Below are 24203 nucleotides of genomic sequence, written 5' to 3'. Positions count from 1 at the left end.
TCTGACACTAACATGCACCGTTATTTATTCTCATTTACAAGCGAGATTGTAGCGTCTGTGGCGTAGTGGGTAGTGCGCCCCATATATCGAGGTTACGGTCCTCCAAGTGGACGGCCGGGGCTTGAATACCTGTTGATGTGTGATTGAACTGGGCCAACCTGACAAAGCAACAGGAGTTTTCATTGTTTATTCCTGCAACCGAGCGGCACCTGAGGATGTAGGTTTGGCCTCGCATGGGGAACGCTGTTGGTCGTTTACATGTTGATACTTTTACAGTCTATGGTTGATATGGGTTTGAGAATATTTCCATCTACCTATCTGCGGGGCCGGCCGAAAGAGTGCGTGGAAACAACTGTTAGAAATGGACCTTGTGATCTTTGTTGTCATGAAATTACAGAATGCACCTTTAAAATAAAAACGAGATGTAGCCTACTTGTTCCTCCAGCAGAGGTCGCTGTTGCCTTAAACTCCTCCCCCCCCCCCCCCCCCCCGTGCTGTGTGTATGTGGTGGTTAGTGAAAGCAGAGTAAACACACAGTACAGCTGATAGGAGCTGAAGGGAGCTGGCCCACGTGTGTTCTACCTGTTGGAGACTTTTAGACATTATTAGAGATTCTCCTGCCGTAAGATGGACAACTATCACAACCAGAGAGACTCCAGAGGAAACCAGCTGAACTCCGGCAGACACAACACTCCGGGTCTACAGGTCGGCGCGCCAGGTGAGCCTGGTGATGGTGCACCTGTTACACCTGAGCGAGGACAGCAACAACCCACAAACAGAGAGCCTCAACAGTAAGTGACGGTGGGAGTTATTAAAGGGATTCAGTGAAGTCTGACCAATATTCTGACCAAGTCTGACCAATATTTACAGTCTATGAGTCTGACTCAGTATTGAGTCAAAAGTTAGGAACTGTATTTACTTTGTAATTACACAAAAAGCTAAAAATCCTACAGAATTGACTCTTAAGGCTAATATAAGAATGAATAATATTTAAAATAACATGTTTCTGTTCATTTAGTGGAGAATTGATAATCACCTCTTTCAGTTTCGTTTCTTGGGAGTAGAGAAAGTAATGGTGCCTTCACTGTTTCCCGGAAATCCCAACTGCTTATGTGATATAAGGCTAAACAAACAAGAAGCGTTTAAACGTAAAACTTAAAGGGAAAATAGGTAGAAGTGAGTGCTGCACTGGGTCAAAAAAATGATGTAGAGGAACCAGGTGCTCTTCAGGAACAGGGGACAGAAGTAAAATCGTTGACTGTCCTGATGACAAACAAATTCTGAAGTGTGTAAAGGTGGATGTAAACACATCCCTATACGACATCAGAGTGCCTCTGACTTTCAGTTTCGACTTCTTTTCACACTTCAAACTTTGTTTTTCATCAGGACAGTCAACTTTTTTTATTTGCTATAAAACTTAGAGGTTTACTTTGAAAGTTGTCACTAACCACCTGTGTCAATCTCTGTCTCAGCACCGGGGTGTTCACTGTGATACCTCCAAATGAATCCCAACGAAGGAAAACAATATTGAGTAGGCTGCTTCTTTCAACTCTCCTATCATTATTAGTCCATCTTTATAAATGTTCTTATGTGTTTCTCATGTTATGAAGTGGATTGTTCTTCTTCTGCAGTAAGCCAAAAAGAAGAAGAGGACCTTAAGAGATGGAAAGAAGCAAACAGACCGTCATCTGTGCACACAAATCCAGAAAAACTGGGTATGTATGAATATCACAATCTTCAATATTTGTATTACAGGATACTTCATGATGAAAAGTAACCTGCTGTTTGATTGATCAAGGTGGTCATGTGACATTGGCTGAAGCCAGAGAGAAGCAATCTGCAGACTTACGTTCCTCCAAATTGCGGAAGAAGGTGATTTTATCTTACATTTAAATGAGCATCCACACATAATGATCATGCACTCGGTTGATAAAAACCTTTAAATATGTTTGTATGAATGTGACGTCTTCATTCGTCCCTATGTCTGTACAAGTCAGGCATGCTGTGTATGCAAATTGACGATGTTTGAGATGCAGAAAAAGATGTTTCAGAGTATTTTCTTTCTGTTGTATCAAAGAAAAGAAAGATTGAAATGTTTGATGTTTGAAGCTAATGAAGGCGGAGTGTGACAAGAAGAGGAGACAAGAAGAGGAAGAGGAGCTGGAGAAGATGAAGGCTGTACAGAGAGAAAAGGTGAGAGCCAAGCAACAAGGAAATGTCCTTTGCACTTTAGCAAAAGTATGCACATGTTCAATTTCACAAAATCGTTCCTAAAATGACATGCCACCTCTTCTCTTTAAAATGATTTATGCAAAACAAAAAACTTCTTCTATTTGCATATGAAACGCCCAATCCAATGAAGTGATAGTTTAATAGTTTTTGCACTACCTCTCTGCATAACACTTCTAATCTGTTTTAATGAATCAGTCAGCACTGAGAGAATCCCTGAGATCCACATCAGGAATGTGCTACACTCAGACACAGTGTGAGAGTCGGTGGAACCAGCAACAGCAGTTACAACAGTAAAGAGTTAAGCCATTTACACAGAATAAAGCCTCTGTAGTGGCTTTATTACATCCTGGTCTGTCATTGCATTGTGGTCTGGTGTTCACTGAAAATGCAGCAGCACCAAGACAATTTGGCAACAAAAGAAAATCTGCAGATTCAGAAAAAACATGAAAAAAAATAATTGATTGATTGTTTTTTAAGGGTCAAATCCTATATCCTAAGTCCTCTAAAGGATACTCCGCCCTTTAAATTATTTCCCTCTGGTGTCTCCTCCCTTTCTTAATATTGTAGTTCTGTGTTTAGCCTCTAGATGTCAGTAGAGTCAAACATCAGCAGGTCTGTGTGTCTCAGAGCAGAGTCATCCCTCACACACACACACACACACACACACACACACACACACACACACACACACACACACACACACACACACACACACACACACACACACACACACACACACACATACACACCGTCAGAAGAACCATCTGATTCAAGTTATGGTAGTTGACAGCACTACCTGCACTCTGCTCTCAGGGATGAGAGTGCTTCATGCATTCATCATTTGTCTGAAGCTCTAATTGTGGTTCAGGCTCTCCTCCTGGTCTGTCTGATGCTCTAATCCTGGTTAATGCTCTCCTCCTTCTCGTCTCTCTGATGCTCTAATCTTGGTTCATGTTCTCCTCCTGGTCTGTCTGAAGCTCTAATCTTGTTTCATGCTCTCCTCCTGGTCTGTCTGAAGCTCTAATCGTGTTTCGTGCTCTCCTCCTGGTCTGTCTGAAGCTCTAATCGTGTTTCGTGCTCTCCTCCTGGTCTGTCTGAAGCTCTAATCGTGTTTCGTGCTCTCCTCCTGGTCTGTCTGAAGCTCTAATCGTGTTTCGTGCTCTCCTCCTGGTCTGTCTGAAGCTCTAATCGTGTTTCGTGCTCTCCTCCTGGTCTGTCTGATGCTCTAATCGTGTTTCGTGCTCTCCTCCTGGTCTGTCTGAAGCTCTAATCGTGTTTCGTGCTCTCCTCCTGGTCTGTCTGAAGCTCTAATCTTGTTTCATGCTCTCCTCCTTCTCGTCTGTCTGATGCTCTAATCGTGTTTCATGCTCTCCTCCTTCTCGTCTGTCTGATGCCCTAATCTTGTTTCATGCTCTCCTCCTTCTCGTCTGTCTGAAGCTCTAATCGTGTTTCGTGCTCTCCTCCTTCTCGTCTGTCTGATGCCCTAATCTTGTTTCATGCTCTCCTCCTTCTCGTCTGTCTGAAGCTCTAATCGTGTTTCGTGCTCTCCTCCTGGTCTGTCTGATGCTCTAATCGTGTGTCGTGCTCTCCTCCTGGTCTGTCTGAAGCTCTAATCTTGTTTCATGCTCCCCTCCTTCTTGTCTGTCTGATGCTCTAATCGTGGTCCATGGTCTGCTGCAGTTACATGCAGGAGTGATTCACTTCTGAAGACCATGGCGGTTTTTCCGCAGACCTCTTCCTGTTGCACGATGACCTCTATGAAGCCAAAGGAATGTTCTGGTAATCCAGGAAAATGCACAGATGCATGAGAAGCAGAGTCCTCTCAGTCTATAGTCGGGATCTGAGAAGAAACTAGCAGAGACGTGGGTCCTGAATCCGACCTTACCCACTTCGGTTTTGGGATGTAGGCCGGTCCGATGATGTCCGGGCGGAGAATTATTAAGTGTTTAAACCACAAGAACGGAGAAAAAGTTCAGCTCCTGCTCCACCATATTTGTCTTTCTACGTTTTACAGTAAAAACACTCTGTGACAGCCCACATGGTTGACCCGCACATGACGCTGCAGCTAGAATCTAAAAAAGAAAATGAGACAAAGATGGCTGACTTTGGTGAGAGAGTTCACTGAAATTGCAGTTGGACAGAAAGGATTTCCGTCTCTATTTAGGAAAATTGGATTTTTATTGCATGAGTAGGAAGAGCGTCATCAACACATCACAAACACTTTATACAATAAGACAGTGGAGGGCGTCTCAAAGTGAGCAGCTGTTTGATAAAACGCTGACAGTGAAGAGTTCCTTCTCTGACGCGCCTTGAATGGACTTTTATTTTCTTAATTTGAAAAAGGTGCAAAAAATTGGAGCAGTCCTCCTGAAATCATCTAGATATTTTTCAGAGTGCAGATGTGAAAACAGCTTAGGATGGCAAAGTCTATTTCCTCATTTAAGTCTCTTCTTAAATCTCACTTTGATAGTCTAGCCTTCCTGTGATTCATCTGTTTTTATTGTTTTTATTATTACGTTTGATTGCTGTGTTTTATGTTTCACTGTTTACTTTATGTAATGTTTTATTGATGGTGATTTCTGTCCTTATCGTTTTATGATTAACATTTCATCAGTCGGTCATTTTATCCTGTAAAGCACTTCGTAAACCTTGTTTTTAAGAGCTGCTATGTAAATACAGTTTATTGTTATATTATTGTCTCATTTTGTGTACCTGGACTACTCATTGCATCCTATGTCACTGAGAGGTAAACATCACTGCTGCTTGTTGATTATAAACAGTCTGTGTGCGCTGCATGCTGAGTGCTGCTCTCTGACTTCAGTCTGTGACGTGTTGCAGGCGGAGCAGCAGGAGCAGAGGAGGCGACAGGAGGAGCAGAGGAGGCGAGAGCTTCATCGGCAGGATCACCTCAGGTCAGAGCGGGATCGGATTCACTCGGGTCTCGTCACTGTCACCGTGTGGTATCGTGTTGTTTTGTGTTCTTGCGTTGTGTTGTGTGCCTTCTTGCTCTGCAGCAGATCTGTGTCAGAGATGGAGCATCAGATGACACCATTACCTCTGCTGACCTATAATTATCGCTGCAGTTTTTAGCAAGATGCATTTTCTGTTGGCAGACAGACAAAGAAATAAAATCATATCAGTCGTAAATAAACACAGACAGGCAACACAAGGTCGACCTCTGAATGCCCTCGTTTACCTTTTTATTACTGTAAGGAGTTTTACTGCTGCTTTTCGCTCTGAGGCTTGGAAAAGTTACTGAATGAATGAATAACTCCCAGAGAGTGTCTCTGGTTTCAGAACTGAAGCCCAAACTGAAGTGCCTTCAGTCTGCATTCTTTGTAATGGCCAGCAGGGGGCGACTTCCATAGTTGCAAATAGAAGTCTGATTGTATAGAAACTGAACCTTCTTCTCAGTAGATGTAATTATTTTCCTAACGAGTTTATGGTCTCAAACTCAAGTTTCAAGTGACTTTAGTACATTTTGTTCCCATCAAGATTAAAATGGATGATGAAGAAGGTCCTGTCACCCAGAATAAGGACGCAACAATTTGTATTCATCCTCTTGTCTAAATAATAGGGCTGACCCCATATATAATAGTTGTCTCACAGTCAAGCACATGGAGGATTCCATTCCAGCTATAAGGGGGTGTTTAATGTCTACTGTCATTTTACATGGATGGTAAGTGAAAAGACGTTTTATTGTTTGACGCTGGTCTGACTCGGACACACTGGCTTGTCATGTCCTATCATAGAATACAATGTTTTTCCAAGATTAGAAGACAGATAGTTTAAAGATGCAGATTTGTTTGGACCAGAGAAGGTAGGCGGTTTTAAGGCACCCTCACACGGCCGTTTTGGATGTCCCTCGGGTTGTCTGACATGAGACCAGTTATCAGGTCAAACCAACAGGTGTTGCAGCGATGGAAGCGGGCAAGAGAACTGGTTCAGATAGAAGTGATTGTACCCGACCTAAAAAGCCTCTGCATGTTTCTAATAAGCTCCATGAGCAGAAACGTGCTCAAACTAGGATCAATATTGGAGATGCTTTTGAAAAATGGAGAGAGGTTAGAACGCAGAAAGGTTTACAGACCGATGCAGAGCTGGATAAACACTGAAGCTTCCGTGTCCACCACATGGCAACCTGTGTGAGAATCGCCTCTAGAGAGGTGGGGGGGGGACAGCTCTCTACAATGTTTAGAATCTGGACTGCAGTACCCATTTTAAACACTAGGTGTCAGAGTTACATTTGACTCCTTTAAATCTGTATATTGTTGGAAGCTTAAACCTCCTTGATAGGATCTTTTGTGAGACCCTCTATAGTGTCCTGCAGTGCCACACAAGTAATCCGGGGTGAACCAGCAACCACATAATGTCTGTGTTCAATGTATATGCCTTCACATGTCTTGAATGTATACATTACTCTCTCTGCATCAGTGTGTCCGCTGTATATGCAAATGTAGACATTTTCCGTTTTCAACATCTGTTGTAACTATGGCAACCACATACACATTCAGCTGAAAGTCGCCAGTTAACATGGTCACTCTTTAAACCATAACACCGGAACGGACATAGCCATGTTTAGCGATGGAAATGATGTCCTGTGTGCTGCGAAACCTTTATCTTAATAGCTCTGTTTTTCTGTGGTTAGGTGATGTTAACATGTCGTTTTGAAGAGATGTATAATTTAAAAGCCTGCGCTGAAGCTCAGCAGTGAGTCTGATGGTGGCCTCTACTTTCCTACGTTCGTTTTTGCCCTCCAAGCCCCCGCGCCAGTCACATTACTGAATGCTATTAATAATCATTTCAGTCTTCATTTCAGCCTTAAAATGAAGAAGTCATCAATGATAATAAACAAAGTAATGATATCTGACACGTTGATGTTGTAATTTCAGCCGGTTGAAAAGTGATTGCCCGTACGACAACAAGCTTGGAGAATCCCTGCCACAGAAGACATGATACTTCTGTTTGCAAACATTAAGAAGCACTTAGCAGTACTATTGAATCGTCTCTGACAGTCAAAACAATGGAGTGCTACTTTAAAGAGGTGGTTTTGGATAATATTTAATCGAAGAAAAGTAGAAAAGATAATGCTTTCAAACGTCTGCTGTCTGCAGAAGGTTTTCGTGCAGTCTTCTCCAGCAGAGAACCAGACCACTTTAAATCAATTACCCAGACAGCCAAGATGTTATTGGAATATTATACGTGGTCGGCTCTGAGGGGAAGCTGCTTGTCAAGTAGCATCTCTGGCTTCCTGACAAGAGAAACAAAAACAGCAGACAGCAAGACCAACGTGTGAACCTGAAGGAACAATGAAGACATTTAGAGACGGGGCAGAGATGGCGGGAGACGGGGCACAGAGCGGCGTCAAAGATGGACAAACAAGTTGGTCATCTGTGTGCTGTCAGGATCCCAGGCATGTGGACTGTCTGTGGAGCAAAAGAATACTCTGCTGCATACCTGGTTATTATTTTTTTGTTTGTCTTGAGGATGAGCAATGTGAGGATGTGTGATTTGTGTTTTTTCCCTGCAGGGCAACTGAGAGTCTTGTACAGAGGTTTGAGAGGATGGCCGAGGGTCCACTGGCATCCAGCAGTGCCACACACACGTCATCCAGGGTAAGCCAACGACCACATAATGTGTGTGTGTGCACTCGTATGTGCTTTCACATGTTTTGTTTGTATACACGGCTCTCTGCCCATCAGCTCTTCAGATCCCAGGGTTCAGGGTTGAGCCTGAAATCTTTTGGGATTTAAACCGATAGATCTTCCTTTGTGAGCTGTTTTCTATATAAATACTCTCTGGGGTTTTCATTGTCAGAGGCAGCGCGGCAATTTAGGGGTATCCCCCATTAACTGGGTCGGTTGACACCCCCTTCTGCAAGTATCTCCTGATCAAAGCCGGAGAACACATCAGTACAGCGAGCTCTCATTTGAAGAGTAGATTCTATAAGTCTTCCTCTCCCCTGCCTCCTAATGTCTGCCCCCGTGTCTGCTCCGTTCACTCTCTTTTGTTTTCTCTCTCCTTCCTTTTTTCTCTCTTCCTCTCCTTTGCTGCCTGTTGTTGGTTTTCATGGGAGGGAATGAGCAGCAGGCGGAGTTCAAGGGACTTCCCAGAGTTCACACGGAGCAGAGACAGAGACAGAGACACAACACGACATGACTGTGAGGAGTCTGCAGAGAGACAGAGTAGAGTAGGAATGACCTGCGCTCGTAAAAGTACCTGGAGGAAACCCAAACCTGCACACCAGCCACTCACATGCGGTTATCAGGAAACTGAAATTCACCATACCCTTCTGACCGTGTCATTTACGGTCTAATGTAAAGAATTGTCAGCACCTAGAAGTTTTGAATATTTGTTTGGAACCACATTTTAAATATGGTCATTTAGGTTTCTGTCAACTTTACTGATAAATAGTTTGAACTGGGCAAAGCTTGGGTAGTAAGAACATCCATGACACCTGACCTGTTAGCTCCATGTACAAGGGATCCTTGCAACAACTGTCCTGGTTCTGACGTTTTTTAGCCCTCAGTTATCCCCTCTCTCTCTCTTCCCCAAAGTTCCTTCTCTCTGCAGCTTTCACTGTTGAATAAAAGGCAATAACCGCCATCAGAAATTCTTATTAAAAATGGCAGCTATTGTCGATTTGTCAGCCAGATATAGCGTCCTTCCTTATAGATGATTAACAGCTGCTGATGTTGAGAGACTCCTGCGATTTCCTAGTACGGTGTGCCTCAGGGGTCTGTTTTGGGTCCTCTTTTATTTTCCTTATATATGCTTAGAGCTGAATGTCCACAAACTTTATTCAGCTGAATTAAAACCAAAATGAAATGATTTTAATTGTACATTTGAAAAAACACTGCCATCTGCTGGTCAGCTAGTGTATCGCATTTGCCCTGCTGCAAAGAATCCGGTTACACTTTAGCCCGGCAAGAAGGTATTATGATCTGACTCATGGGTAAGCAACATTCCGACAGCAAAGTATTCATCCCGTCAGATATTATTCAGAACAGACTGAGACTTAGCGCTATCGATGTCATCGTCGTCTCCTGTTAAACAGCTTTACCGGTTTGCAGAAAGTCATCTGACCCAAGTTTTGTCGCAGGCTTGCATACAAAGAAATAAATCCATCTTACACCAAAAAGTTGTCTCTTTCCTCGTCCATTTTCAAATTAGCTTTATACGATGAGATAGGTAACAAGTACAAGCTTTACAACCATATCTCAACTAATGAGATGTAATGAATTTCCCCTGTCCAATGTAGACATATAGCCACGGCCTGTAGACGTCATGGTAACGGACATCCACATACTAAACATGCTAACTGGGCTAAAGATGCTAGCGCTAGCTCCGAGTCAGATTTTTGCACACATTCTGGTAATATTATCAGTGGACATGGTTCTTTGGCTTCTCACAGCGTCTTTGTCACCACCAGCACAGCTTGTCGATGAGGGGAAGATGTGAACAGCACTTATGTGAGTTTTACGACAGAGCAGTTGCACTGAGTGACCTTCGGTTGGCGCCAAAGCGTACCTAAACTGAATCCCCCACATAATGTTTCTTTAATGAATCTGTCAACTCTAATATCATGTTAGACTGTTTTGATTACAAGACACACTTCCAAAGGCATTTATCTCCTGTTCTAGTAATCCTGTAATCCGTAGACCTCAAACATGCAGAGATCGTGGTTATTCTTAGCTCGGAGAACATACATTTATGAGAAAGCGATGACAGCTCCTGTCAGACACGCTGCTAATACTGTCCACCCCGCCGCGTGTCCGTCAGTGATGTTACACCGGAGGAGAACAAAGTGTGCAGGAAACTGCGCTCTGTTGTGGTGACTGACAGCAGTGTTAAATCTGCACACGCAGATCCCTCGGCGGACAGAGGAAATGTTTTCCTTTCTGGTTCTTTTCTCATTGTTGTGTTTCTCTCCTCTTTCTCTCAGTCTCGCTCTCTTTTCTTTCTCAAACAGACCTGACACAAATCTTTCAGCAGAGCCGGTGGTAAAGACAGAGAAAAGAGAGGTCAGGGGTCAAACTGCGGTGCGACAAAGCAGTTACAGTAATAAAGAAGTCTCTGTGTTTTATGGAGGGACACACACACACACACACACACACACACACACACACACACACACACACTTACAGTAGACAGGCTCTGAATAGATGACGCAGATGATACCAGAGAGAAACAAAGACTCACCTCTTCCTGCTTCCTCATCTCAACCGTCTCTGTCCTCTCTCTTGTCTCTCACCTCATCTTTGGAATTCATTAGTCACTTCTTTCAAGTCTTTACTTTTCCTTTCTCTCCCCGTGCCTCTCCACTCATTCATGTCCAGTTGTTACCTGTCCTTTCCTTTCATCTCTCTCTCCCAACTCTTTTCTATATTTTTCTCATTTCTCCTCGTCTTTTTAATTTCCCTTTTCTTCGTCCATCCTTTCCTTCTTGTCCCTTTTCTTTCCGGTCTCCTCGTCTTCTCTCCTCTCCCCTCGTATTATCACCTTCCAGTTTTTACCTTTCCTATCTCCTCATTCCCATCCTTTTTCTTATTCTATCCTCGTGCTACCATTTCTTTTCACTCCTGTCCTTCCCTCACCTTCCTTTGCGTCCCTCTCTAATCCTGTGTTTTCTTCTTGCCTGTTGCTCATCTTTTAAACTCTCCTTTCCTCCACGTCCCTTTTCTTTCTCCCCCTTTCTTGCCTTTTCATTTCATCTCCCATTTTCTCCTCCTTTCATGTTCTGTCTCCTCTCCTCTCCTCTTCCCTTCTTTGTCTCATCAGTGGTTTTTACCTGCCTTGTCCCATTGTTTACCATGAATCTTTTTCTTTTCTTTTACCCTTTCACTCACTTCCTTACCTAAGTCATCTCCTCTCCTCTCCTTTTTCATCTTTTCCTTGATCTTGTCTCCTTTTTAGTCCCTCCCTCTTGTTCCCTTTCCTCTTTTCATCATCTTTTAATCTTGAGAATTTGTTTCATCACATCTTCAGTCTTCACCTTTCTCTTCTTTCCCTTTCCCTCCATTCTTGTCCGTTCATCTGCGCCTTTCTCTTCCCATCTCCTTTCTTTTGTTTTCTTTACTTCCCCCCCCTCTCTGTTCCTCTTTTCTCCTCTGTTGTCCTGTCTCGTTTCAAACTGCCTAATTGACCTCCTGATCGCCTCCCTCTTACCCTTATATTTCCTCTGTTGTCCTTTTCTTTCCGCCTTCTTTCCTGTACTCTTCTCTCCTCTCCTACTGCGTCCCCTCCTCTCATATTCATTCCTGTCTTCCCTCCCTTCTTCCCCCCTCTCTCCCATGCTGCCCTCTCTCTCCGATGGAGGTCACAGATAAACAGATGAAAGCGTTTGCGGCTGTGGAGCAGCAAAAGTCAAACTTCTTGATGTGGTTTTGACCGGGACCCTGGGATCTGTTGTTCTTTCAGACATGGCTCCATAAGGCCGATTGATCCCTCCTTCACATCCTCTTTTTGTGGGCGTGTGTGTGTGTGTGTGTGTGTGTGTGTGTGTGTGTGTGTGTGTGTGTGCGCGCGCTCTCAGTGTGTATACATGTGTGTGAGTGGGAGATTTAATGCTGAGCTTTGATGGCGCTCACACAGGTGGGCTATGTGTTTAGGATGGCACATGAGGACCAAGAAACAACCACCTCGCTGACCCCTCTGGCTGGGAAACAATCAAAAAAAAAAAACAGATGTGCTGTGTAATGTTTTTTCAAAGTCTAGATCTCAGTTAGCTTCCTTTGGGTTGTGTGGCACTGGTTGAAGACTTACAGACACAGTGCTCACAACTTTGTCGAAACCGTTAGAAAGCTGCTCATACGAGACTCTCTGGAAGTCTCACGAATAACACAAGGCAATTGTTGCTCAAGAGAGGAAACAGACTCATGGATACTCTACCAGTTTTTCTTCCTGATTTATCTCTGTATGTTGAAATACTCAAATAAGCAATTTTGCAGATTTTCATCCTTATCTTTACTTTTTCCAGTTCATGGTTAATGTGTAAAAGTGAAGTAATCATGCTGGAAGTCCCGCACACTGCTGCGCTCAGTCGATGTAGTTGTTGTCCTGTAACATCGACCATCTGTCTTGATTTGGATTTACAGTCTCTGATCTCTCTTGGGTGCAAATTCGCTACGAAGCATTCAATATCTTTTTACAAACTTCACATAATCTTATGGACTAGGATATATTTTACAGATTTTAGACTCACTTAGCTATGCCACAATATTGATTCCAGTAGAGTTGGTCGTCTCTCAAGTGGAAGGTCGGGGGTTTGATCCCCACCTCCTGCAGCCACATGGAGTCTACGAGACATGAGAGCTCAGGAGCTCTCAGGAATATATGTGGTTAATGACTCAGATTTACAGACAGTGACATGCAGTAATATGTTGTGAATGCAGAGGGAGAGAGAGAGAGAGAGAGGTAGGAGCTCAAGCTTCCTGTCCCCCTGCTAAACTGAGCCTATAGCAGCATAACTAGGAGCTGGTCTATGTATACAGGGACATGAATAACCAGGTTTTTCTGTGTGCATGTACACGTGATCAAAACTGAAGATAAGGCTCATAGTTGGGACACTCGACTCCACTTAAGCGTGTTTCCTCTGAAGATATCTCTTCTTTACACTTTGATTGATGTCTCTTTTTTTTCAGAGTGAGGCTGTGGGGAGTGAGGCTGTGGGGAGTTCAGCGAGGGAGAAGGAGGCAAAAAGTGTGCAGGATGTTCAGCTGGAACATCGAAGGTATGCACAACATTCACAAACCTTTTCACATTCAACAACTTTAATCGAGGTCTCGACTCTCGTCCTGGTGCTCCGACATTAAAACAGAGAACGTGTCAAATCAACGAACACGCGAGTGCTCGAATTAAACCGAAGCGTCCCAGGGTTCTTGGAACTTTCACTTTACGAAATCCAAACTCAACATGATGAATGGTTTGTTTTGTTCATCCTTCTGGATTCAAACCAGTACAGACTGGCCAGATCGATGAGTGTTGAGTGTGCTGAGTGCAGCGCTCTGACCTCACTATATCTCAATGAGTTTCAAAAAAAGCTGTCAAACATCCCCCTCACCCAGTTAGTAACTGTTATGTGAACTTTGTTTTGACAGGGTGAACGCATCCTTTCTGGACAGACTGGAAGGTCGAGGCCGAGGGGGCGAGAAGGGGGACGGCGTAAAAGAGGAGGAGCCTCCGTTCTTCACCTTTAAAGAGTCCAGCGTGGCTGAGAGACGACCCCCCTTCACTCACCTAGACCCCGGTCCAGAGCAGAGCCTCTCTGACTGGACGCAGGAAGGCGGTGAGCTGCCAAAGTGTTTTCACACGCCTTTCTTTGTTTTAGTCCAGCTGGTTAACCAAACCTAAATGAGACCTGTGACAAGATGTGACCGCCTCATGCGTCTCTACGGGGCTGTGATTGTGTGTTTAGTCTGCGTTAAATCAAAGGCTTTACCTGCGTCAAGAATGCAGACGTGGAGTTATGCGTGGTACGTAGGGATACTGACGCTCCCGGTGTTTCAATCCTGCTCATACTTGTAGTTTATGGGAAAAAAAAGTGTGTGTGTGTTTGTGTGTCTATAAATATGAGTAAGAAAGTAATTTTCCAGTCTGTGTGGGTGCATACCTTTATTTACTACGGCTTACACAATCAATCAAACACATTTAGGTTTGAATCTGCAGACAGGATGCAGAAAAACAAAGACGTACAGGCCCTGACACAAACACTAAACAACACACACACACACACACTGCGTCAGGCTCGTGTCACAGACGAGAACTCTTTGCCAGCGCTGAGCCGAGAATACTCTTGACAGACGGCGGGCCTGCAGCCAAGCAGAGCTGCCAGGAGGAGCAGGCCCCGCCCTCCTCTAATTAGCCTGGATTGACATATTGAGTTTTATACCTGACTTGTTGCAATATACTGTGAATACCTGCCAATCACTCGGTAAAAAGAAAACACAGACGGAGTATGCCTACTGTACTGAAACGTTTCCTGTTACAACTCGTGTTCATTATGTGAAAGTCATCCTTTGTTTCAATTCTTGTTCAAATGTTTTTTTTTCCCTTCGTGCGTTGCGGCCGTTTTGGATCGAGACTGACTGAAGACCTGAAGTTATTTTTTAGAGCTTCAGAACTTTTAGATAAAATAGACTCTATCGTTTCAAATCACCGGGTACAGTCCCATAGGCGATCCTAAAGGTGACACTAAAGTCAGGGGCGCGTTACTCTCCCATATGTTTATCTACTAAGATTCATTTTTTCTTACCTAATTGCTTCTGATCGACACAGTTGAGGTTTCAGGAGAGCAGATACCTACGATGCATTCATGTGGTGTTGGACACATCGGAAAAACAAGTTTCCATGTTGAACACCTGTTCAAGTCAGAACAACAACTCGGAAAAGAATTAGCGAGCTCAGTCGAAAATAGACAGAAACCGAGCCGACTGAGTTGTGTTGCTGGCACGCTCCGGAGACAGACCGCGGCGCTTACTGTTTGCACCAGGAGCATCGTGCGCTGGCGGACCGCAGCATGCAATGAGTATGTGGAAATTTTCAGTATCTGGCAAAAATCTAACTTAGATGTCTGCACATCTACAGATGCAGTATCAAAAGCATCAACTCTTTTGACACGTTTACATTAAACTCTGTTTTTAAATGCTTCTTGATATAAAACATTCCCCATTTAACCTGTTTGAAGAGAACCTTTAAGACGCTTGAGTTTATGAGCCGTCCTCTGTCTGACACTAAACTTCTTGTTTGACTAACTCCTCGACCAAGCAGCAGCCACAGTCGTGCAAGTTCACCAGTTTGGGGTAAAATACAAATAAAAACCCGTGATTGCTGCTGTGGGCACATTTCTGTGTGTCAGATTCTCACAGCATCCTTAATTCATCATGTCAGGCTGCATCCTCCAGCCCCATCTGTGTTTAACTACTGTACCGATGCGTTACTTCCATTCTGTCAAATACCTGTCACAGCCCATCTGCTGCCTGCATGCTCATGCTGCCCAGGCCTTCTGTACTCATGAGTTGGCACTTGAACCGGACCAGCTGATGGCAGGAAGAGCTGCGGGTAGTTTAAGGGGAAATGTTGTCAAAGTGGTCGGACATGAGACGTTTCAAGCTGCCTTCAATAAAAGCGCTCTTCAGACCCTTCTTTTAACCAAACATCTGGGAAGAGAGCAGAATTTGTAAGGATTGCCTCACAGTCTCTGATGACTGATGGTGTGTGTAAATGTCAAGCAAAACAGATTGTATTGCTCATCCACGCAGAGAAAACACTGAAATTAGCGATCATAAACATCCATCTGTTGTGCATGAGAGTCAGAGAGAGTGTTGTGCACTTTCTGACACGACAATCAAAAGAACCGAAAGGCCTCATGGGAACGCAAATAAACACATGGGGCTCTGTTAGGATTATGTCTTTTCCTCTCTGTCTTCCAGACTCAGATCCAGACTCTGACTGGGCCCTGAAGGAACTGATGAGCAGCTTTCCAAACTGCTGCAAAATGTTCCTGGAGGAAATCCTTGACCAGTGCAACGGGGACTACGACCAGGCCTACGCACTCCTCATCTCCACACTCACTTAATTTGATGTATCTCTCTAATGTGATGACGGCCATGCCTTTTAGATTGTGTTTGATGCTGCAGGAAACATGTCACATTCAAATCCTAGTCTCGGGTGGCTCGGAAAAATTTGATACGCATCAGGACACGGGGATCAGGACCCCTCCAAGACGTCAAATAAGCAGCACTTTTCTCCCCTTCTGCCCCCAGATCTACAGAATAACCACCAACACACATTAAACAGAACCTACATTTGAAGCTCGATCCAAAGACAGCTGGACTTGTCGAAGATCTCGTCACCTCTCCTCTGAAAGGCTTCTTCAGATCTAATCTAACTGGTGGACAGAGCTAGAAATAAAAACCTCTGTGGATCAGTAGTTAGCTAAATTCCGATTATTTTAGATCATGCTACTAGTTGAAATGCACAAATGTACATGTTTCTTCAATTTGTTGTTTTTTTTTTAGCCTCAGCTGTCCTTGAGTGTGCTAAAGTGTGTTATCTTTGTGTGCAGTTGTTTGTGATATCTATGAAGATGAAGGCCGTAACATTAGCTGGGTTAGCATTGAGAGATGGGCTTTGAGAGTGGCATTACATACTCAACTTTAAAAACACTACATCTTAACTTCCAAAGTGTTTTAGTAAATGATCCTTATCCACTTCCTTGTTTAAAAAAAAAGTTTGTTTAATCAATAAATAAGAAATGTTTTGTGCTTAATGTGAGAGTTGACCTTGAATTCAAACACTTTAGAATGAGCAGCTAAATTGTGGAAAATCTCAGAACCCTTTGGAAATCTGAATCGTCTTCCACTAAACACACCTCTGGGAAGGGAAGGTCATTTCTTAGTCATTCCGATGGAGCCAGCGGTTAGAATGACGGCGGTTGCCTGTCTTACCTGTTGACAAGCAGCGCCTCTGCTCGTAAAAGACACAAAGACGTGTATGAAAACCAGAGTAACGGCAACGCAGCATGGTCCAGTCTTCTGGCGTTCGAGGCCAGTAGGTAGCCACGCTATATCAGACCGTTCGATGCTTACCTGCAGAGCAGTACGTCCTCCTTGAGATCTGTTTTTGATCACAACATTAATCACTGACTGCTTTGGTGTCCTGTATCTGTCTGCATGCACTCGTGAGTCATGTCGGGTTTTGGGCCTGACATGGACTCAGATTTATGTTCTTTTTTTTCACCAGTTTAGTTAAAGGTCATCACTGTGACTCATAATCTTCAGATCACATTCTGGGGCTCTTAATTACATCAGTGTGTGCACATGGAAGAAAAGCTCAACCCAAATACATGATGCCTTTTGTTTGTGTTGTAATTAAAGTCGCATGTGATGAAGCTGGAGCGGAGCTCTGCAGGACAATAGACGATGATAATCCAAAAAGTGTTTTCCTCTTGTGTTTGGATTCACTTCAAAGTCACTAAAGCTTCAGGGGCCTTCCATGAAACAACTCTGGATCCCTGTTAGAGTTGTTCTAGCAGCCTTGTCGAACTCTTTCTTCCTCGTCAGTGTTTTATTTATAACTGGGTGGGGTTTCCAGGTGGGCAGCGGGCACACAGCTGCCGTCTGAGCTGTGAATGTCGGCCTCATTATATCGCTGAGCTGGACGTCCGAGATGTTATCACCTGACAGAGGAAACAGAGAACAAAAGGGTGGTGCTCTCAACATGGGGGGACAAGAAATCCCCTTCTACATCTGCATGAAGTCATACAAGGAGTGAAACTGCTGATGTAATCCAACAAACGTCTCCCCTCTGGAAGTCGACAAGAAACTCATTGTCAGGAGGAGTTCATCATCAGTTCATCTCTTAAACTCTTACACTCTTTATCTGCCTACTTCGATTAGAAATCTCTTAATTTTCTTGTACCGACTTCTTCATTTGAACACTTCAAATTCGTCATAATTATTGTTCCTTTGGATGGCATTTTGACTAAACGCGAGAATTGAACACTAAAAATAAAGGATGATTAGTTTCGTATAAAGGATGATTGACATCGTTTTGTTGTTCACTGCGGTGCCGTATTTCACCTTCAATTGGGATAAAGGAGTTTTTTAGGCAAAATTAAGGAAATTATTTGGGAGATTTAAATATTAAAAATCCTGATCTGGTCCCAATTTGAAACTTTTACAATTTACACATTTGGAGAAAGCCAGGCTGGTTGTCTCCCCGTGCCTTCAGTGAATATATCAAGCTAAAGCGAGTCTTTTGAAGTTATGATTAACGAGAACAAGGTGTGCCACTTCCCACGCTTACAGTCATTTGTTCTACCATTTTGTCTTTTCTAAACTGGCTGAATGCAATCGATTGCAGGTCAAACACTGACTGTCAGAGGAAGCAAACTCAGAGACACAGGAGTAGGTATGCTTATAGTTCTTCACTGAAGTGTCACATTCAGGGGAAAAAACAAGGAACTGGACCCACGTGCAGAATTATAATAAACAAAAAGGCCACAGGCAAACAAAAACATACTTTTTAAAGCCAAAAACTAGAAGTCAAAAAGCACAGGAGAATACCTGAAACACAGGTAAGCCGAGGTCTGTCATATGACATGGGAAACAACAATGAACTGACAAGAGGGAAGGAACACTGAGACTAAATAGACCAGGGTACTCAAACAGGTGAGACAAATGACACAGGTGAAGACAATCAGGGCAATCAAGACTGGAGGGAAACACAAAGAGGCAGGGAGAAAACACATGACAAGAAACACTGAGGACCACTATAATCTAAATCATGAAACACAGAGAACTCAAGAATGTAACAAAACACATTAGAACACAGAGAGACACAAGGAGAAGAACTCACAAAAGAGAATAGGAAACACTGAAGGCTAAACTAGGAAACAATCAACACTAGGAAAAAGAACCACAAGGAAACCTAAACTTTGAAATACAAACTAAAGACTGAATCATGACACTGACGAACCTAAAAGTGTAGCATGAAAGAAAGTGATCACCATGGAGACAGAACCAAAGCACAAAAAAGATCACTAGTCTGAGGTTTAATATAAAGTGACGCTCTGAGAACAGCATGCTTCAAGCCCTTGACTCAAATAAATTGCTGACGAGGAGCTCTCAGCAGGTGTGTAATGACCAGATTACACACAGCTGTGCTGCTCCCAGTGAAGTCAGGCACCTGAGAATGAGAGAGAAACTACTTGAGAACCACAGCTTTAATCGTTGGTGACTGGTGACCCCTAAGAGGAAAAGCGTCATAGATAATGGAGGGATTAGTTCATATTATTATACACCAAAAGAAATAAGTCAGAGTACAAATTCTGAATAATACTGACATGTTTTCAAATTATGCAACACATTGGGTTGGGAGAAGTAAAGCTTGTTTTGTCTATCTGAATTTAAAGTAAAGTAAAACAAGGGTTAACGCCGGGTGAGGAGTAATGAGGTCATGATGTGCAGCTCTCACAAACACCGTAACACAGAGTGCGTTACGCAAAACGTGGGCGACTTTTTGAGTATCAGTATCAAGTTAAGGGGAAAAACCTCGAAGTAAACCGGCGCTGTGCGTGTATGTGTGTGTGTGGGTGGGTAGTGTTTATGATGAGAGGTGGGGCCACACCACTGCTGACGCCTAATCAATACTCTTCTGTACACATCTGTGAGCCGATGAGACAATGGAGTGGGAAAGTATCGTATGAAGTCTCCTCCGGCTGTGTTGATCTCAATCAGCTCGGATGGAAACACTTCTGGGACCGAGTGCAGCAGATCTGTGCTCTGTTCCTAGAAGCAGAGGGGAGTACCACGAAGCGAGCTCGACGTAGCGAGGCTCTCTTTGAGTACGCTATCTGGACAAAGCAGACTGAAGAGATATCAGGTTATGAACTTTATTTGTTAACTCTGGCTTTCTGCTTCAAGCTTTTAACAAACATGTAGAGAGGAGAGAGGCAGGTGCTGGTGCATGGGCCTACAGAAGGCTATGTGATACTGTAACTGCACTACTTCCCTCTATGGGAATATTGTAATATTATGATCGATGGGCGTGGCAGTAGCTCAGTCTTGTAGGTACTTGGGTTGGGAACCAGAGGGTCGCCCGTTCCAAGTCCTGGTGCGGACCAAGCCTGGAAATTAGTCTGGTAGCGAGAGAGGTGCTTCCTGATCACTGCCGAGATGCCCTTGAGAAAGATACCACCCCCCCCCCCCCCCCCCCCCCCCATGCTCAGCAGTGCTCACTGTGTGCAGCCCCCCTCACTCTGACATCTCTCCATCAGTGCATGTCCACAGGATCCTGTTTTTGCATTTGTGTGTGTTTCAGCCTATGTGTGTGTAGCATGTTCAATAACAGAGTGTAAAATTGAATTTCCCCTCAAGAGATCAATAAAGTTTCGCTTCTTCGTCTCAGATTCCAAAATTGTCCACATCAACATTCCTCCATCTTAAGATCTACAACGCCAACAGATTTTAAACCTTAACTCTGAACTTTTTAAACCTGGTTAGTCAGGTTAAAAGAGAGAGAGACAGCTTTATAAAGATTTATTTTTTGGGCGTTTTGTTGTGCCTTTATTGGAGCGATAGGACAGTGGATAGAGTCAGAAATCAGGGAATGACATGCGGGAAAGGAGCCACAGGTGGGATTCGAACCAGGGCCACCCGCTTGGGGGACCACAGCCTCCATACGTGGGGTTTCCCCCCACTGTGCACCCAGCGCCCCAGAGAGACAGCTTTATGACACAGAAAACTCTGACTTTTGGCTCACCATTAAATCTTGCTTTTGTGGTACATCCCCCAGGTTCTTCTGGATTTAAAAAAAAAAGAAAGAAAAGGGAAATGTTACTTCTGCAGAAAGAACGGAACTTTAGACAGCTTTGCCAATCTTCTTCTTGTAAAGGCTTACATTTGGCTGCGCAGGTTGTTTAACATAAGATCTGAGAGCGAGAATCGGGTAGTTGCATTCCTCGCCATGTGTTTGCAGCAGAGAATTATTGTCTGTTTAACACTGGGCAACATTAGTCATTTGTTAAGACAGCTGAAAACAACTATGATGAGTGAAAAAGAGAGCGTAGCGTGACTTGTTAGGTTAGGGAGGATGCTGGGATGGATGGATGGGCACACGAAGAGCGTGACTTCAGCTCCAGAGACATCAGGACTGTTCACACTCTCGCCAGAATCACGGAAAGCAACATGTAAGACTCCAGAGTTAATGAGGTAGAAAGATTCACTCAGCTGCTCTGAGGTCCAACTTGCTGAGACCTCTGGCAGTTAACATCAATCGTTCACTTTCTATTTAGAAAGCGCCAAATCACAACTAGTTATCTCATGACACTTTACAAATGGAGGTGATCTAGTCTGAACTCTCTATGTCATCATCGTTTCCACTAAAAGCAAGAACTGGGCTACAGTGGCCAATGAAAAAACAGAAAAATACATGGAAATGATAACGCCATGTATGTGGTATAAAACAATTTAAAACAAATCAACAAACACGCATACGGTCATTTTTCTGAACCGTCAAACAGAGTTTGTTTTAATGTTTTTTCTGTGTCTGACTTCCTGACCCGCTCCATCTTTTCTGTGGCAAATTTATGTGCCGTGCTCCGGCATCGGAAAGAGAGAGCACACACTGACAGTAACATGAATAAAAGTGAAATGAAGATATGCAGATAATAACTCGGCATTTCATCAGGAGGAAAGCAATCACTGGGAAACAGTGGAAAAATAATACTTCCTTTAAACAGAAAAATATAAAAATTACTGAAATGATAACTATAATAAAATTGGAAATATGACTCGTACTTTTGGCAGTAGTAGTGGGAGTATTGTTTAGATCTGGGGTGGAAGTGGTCAGCTAACAGAAACAACAGAACCCTGTAGGAAGAGAAAGCACAACAACTCCAGTTGTAGTAACTGGTATGGAAAAATGGGACACAAATGAAAACAGATAGAGACGCTTATGGTTTAAAATCCCCTGGTCTAAGTCTAAGCCTATAGCAGTACAACAAACCCAAGCCAGCTCAAAGTGAAGTCTAAGAAAGTGTTAAGCATTCTCTAAAAAGTAGCGCTCACGTCTGACTCCCAGACCAGGACTGGCTGATGGTAACAAAGTAGAAGCCTAGAATTTGAAGGCTCTGCCTCCCATATTGATTTTGGAGACTCTGCATTCAGCAAGTGTCATTTCCTACACGGGTCACAGAGAAGTATAAGCTTTTAAGGCCTCACAAGGGCGGCTGTGGCTCAGTTGGTAGAGCCGGTCTAGTTTGACACGGGGCATAAGGATACATATTTATATTTAGCTGTGTTATAATAATACATTTCATAGAGAGAAAAACAAAACACATGTTCATGTTTTTACATGAGACAGGTTTCTTAGTTAACTACCGTCTTTATTTGTTTTTCCTCTGTCAATGCTGTGTGAACGTGTTCATGCGCTCACCTTCTCGAGGTGTAATAAATCATTTCATTGTCAGGGCTGACTAACCCGTGGGAGGAAGATCACACGGAAGAGGAGTAATCTTCAAAAGATCAATAAATCTGTCGAGGATTAAAAAAAAACTCTTGAAAGTCAAAAGTTCCAAGTGAGAGTCAGACCTTAGATGTTTATTATTGTAATTGTGATTTACATAATGACGCATACAGTGTTCTCATCTGAACTCCAAAACAGGCCGACCTCTGGATGAGACCCCATATTTTGAAAAAACAGCGGTGGACTAATCCCATGACTCGAGATTTGTCTTTCCACAAGTTTTTTCATCATCATAGTCCGAGTAAATAAGTGTTGCAAGCACAGTGGACTGTTTTGGTTGGTTTAAACCAAACCAGGACATGTTAGTGTTCTACAGATGTTTGTGGGGACACAGAGATTGAAAACAGGATGCTGAAATCAGGAGGTATGGTCACCCGACTTTAGTTATGCTTTAATTACTTCACTAAGAGGCCAGGGGTCTCATTTATAACCGTTGCTTACGCACAAAACGGGGTCTGAAACTGGCATATGCCCTTTCCCACGCAAAGTTTGTGATCTGTACAAACAAACCTGACGGTAAAATGTGCGCACCGGTAAGCAAACTCTGACCCAGGCATATAAAATATATTGAAATTGAAATTGAAATTATACCGGACCGGACTGTACACTAATGTAATCACCGATGTAGACTTAAACAAAAAAACATAGCGCCACCAGTTTTCATTAATATCTTTCAATATTGTGCATTTATCATCAAGTGTGATTTTTAGTTTTAATAAGGATGACTGCGTCAAGACGCACAGAGCGCAGAGACACGGCGATGGCTTCACACATTTCACCTTCTCGTTACTCAGCACATCTTCATCAGCTGCACCTATTTATTCTGTGAATAATTCAAGTGTGGACATTAAGTCGGGGCCTCTCTGACACGATCATTAAGCCATATATATTATCTTATCAGTTTCCCTAGAAAAAATGTGGCCAACAATTAAAAGTTTTCGTTCGTTAATCAAACCTTTGATTAATATTATCACAGAGTGAGGGACACCGCTGACTGACGTGTCCTCTGCCAATATATGAAGAAATCAGTGGGAGTCCTGTAAACATTGCAGATATACTCGTGCGTAATGATGAACGGTGGCTGTTTTTTGATTTTTCTTAAGTTCGTGATCCTCCTGCTGCAGCAAACTACCGATATGTCCATTCTATCCTTCACTTCATTAACAAGTCCCTTTGTTTCTGAATCAGAAAGTTTTGTTTCTTCGTCTAAACTTCCGGGTTTGCCCGCGATCCAGCGCTGGAAACCTTTGCTCTGCCCCCTCGTTTGTATGTATTTTCATTCACGAGCTGCTTTGCATTGACCGTTTATGGTTGAATGTGGGCGTGTAGAGGGCGGAACATGGGACTAATCTACGGGTTTTAAGCCTCCTGACAAACCGTTACATCAAGCCCACCTATCAATCATGTTAGGGATGCGCCGAACAAATATCGTTCATAAAATCACAACAGATGAATTGTAAAAAAAAACTCACCACCTGTACAGTGTGTGACGATCGAGACATGAACTTATCAGACCTATTTGTTTTTTTGTACCAGGCTGTAAACATGTTAATTCGTCTGTGGTGTGTATGTGACTTCCAGTGTTCCTGCAGACAGCCTCTAGTGGACACTCGACGAACTGCAGGATTTTGAACTTCAGCATCGGCTTCATTTTTCAAGACTGGAAGTCCACACCTATACGGTCTAAATTCCCAGCTTGTTTTCCCCCAAAATGGCTGAATTAAAATCAGTTTAAGGTTCGATCGGCTACACCAGCCCTCTACACCTGTCCTTGTTAGAGTTCATCTCTGGTCCAATGTTTTAAAAAACAACAAGATTTGTCTAATGAGCAAATCATTTTATTAGTCAAAGGTATTTTCCTTTAACCGTGACAGCAGTGTTTATGAAACTTTAACCATGAAGCTTCAGTCCAACCATACCTCAACCACAGCTGTGCCAGATAA

The 24203-nt window shown here is 43.3% G+C and overlaps 1 protein-coding gene across 1 annotated transcript; it reads left to right on the top strand.

Moving 5' to 3' along the window:
• Nucleotides 1–507: 507 nt before the first annotated feature.
• On the top strand, nucleotides 508–16501 carry epsti1 (epithelial stromal interaction 1). The gene is made up of 10 exons (XM_020637782.3): nucleotides 508–791; nucleotides 1473–1531; nucleotides 1632–1715; nucleotides 1799–1872; nucleotides 2110–2193; nucleotides 5071–5144; nucleotides 7763–7847; nucleotides 12876–12964; nucleotides 13332–13519; nucleotides 15663–16501. Exons 1-10 carry the CDS (start codon nucleotides 628–630, stop codon nucleotides 15806–15808), a joined length of 1047 nt encoding a protein of 348 aa, XP_020493438.1. The 5' UTR covers nucleotides 508–627; the 3' UTR covers nucleotides 15809–16501.
• Nucleotides 16502–24203: the final 7702 nt, after the last annotated feature.

This window comes from Labrus bergylta, chromosome 13 (genome assembly GCF_963930695.1).
Source record: "Labrus bergylta chromosome 13, fLabBer1.1, whole genome shotgun sequence".
In the NCBI taxonomy this organism is placed as follows: Eukaryota; Metazoa; Chordata; class Actinopteri; order Labriformes; family Labridae; genus Labrus; species Labrus bergylta.
Note: the sequence above shows the minus strand (reverse complement) of the source record. Positions and strands in the feature narration are given on the sequence as shown.

Bases quoted from the DNA above. Each gene is read 5' to 3' on its own strand.
- epsti1 (XM_020637782.3), top strand. From the start codon at position 628: ATGGACAACTATCACAACCAGAGAGACTCCAGAGGAAACCAGCTGAAC. The intron at 1,532-1,631 runs GTAGGCTGCTTC...CTTCTTCTGCAG, and splicing joins ACGAAGGAAAACAATATTGA to TAAGCCAAAAAGAAGAAGAG. The intron at 12,965-13,331 runs GTATGCACAACA...TTGTTTTGACAG, and splicing joins GTTCAGCTGGAACATCGAAG to GGTGAACGCATCCTTTCTGG.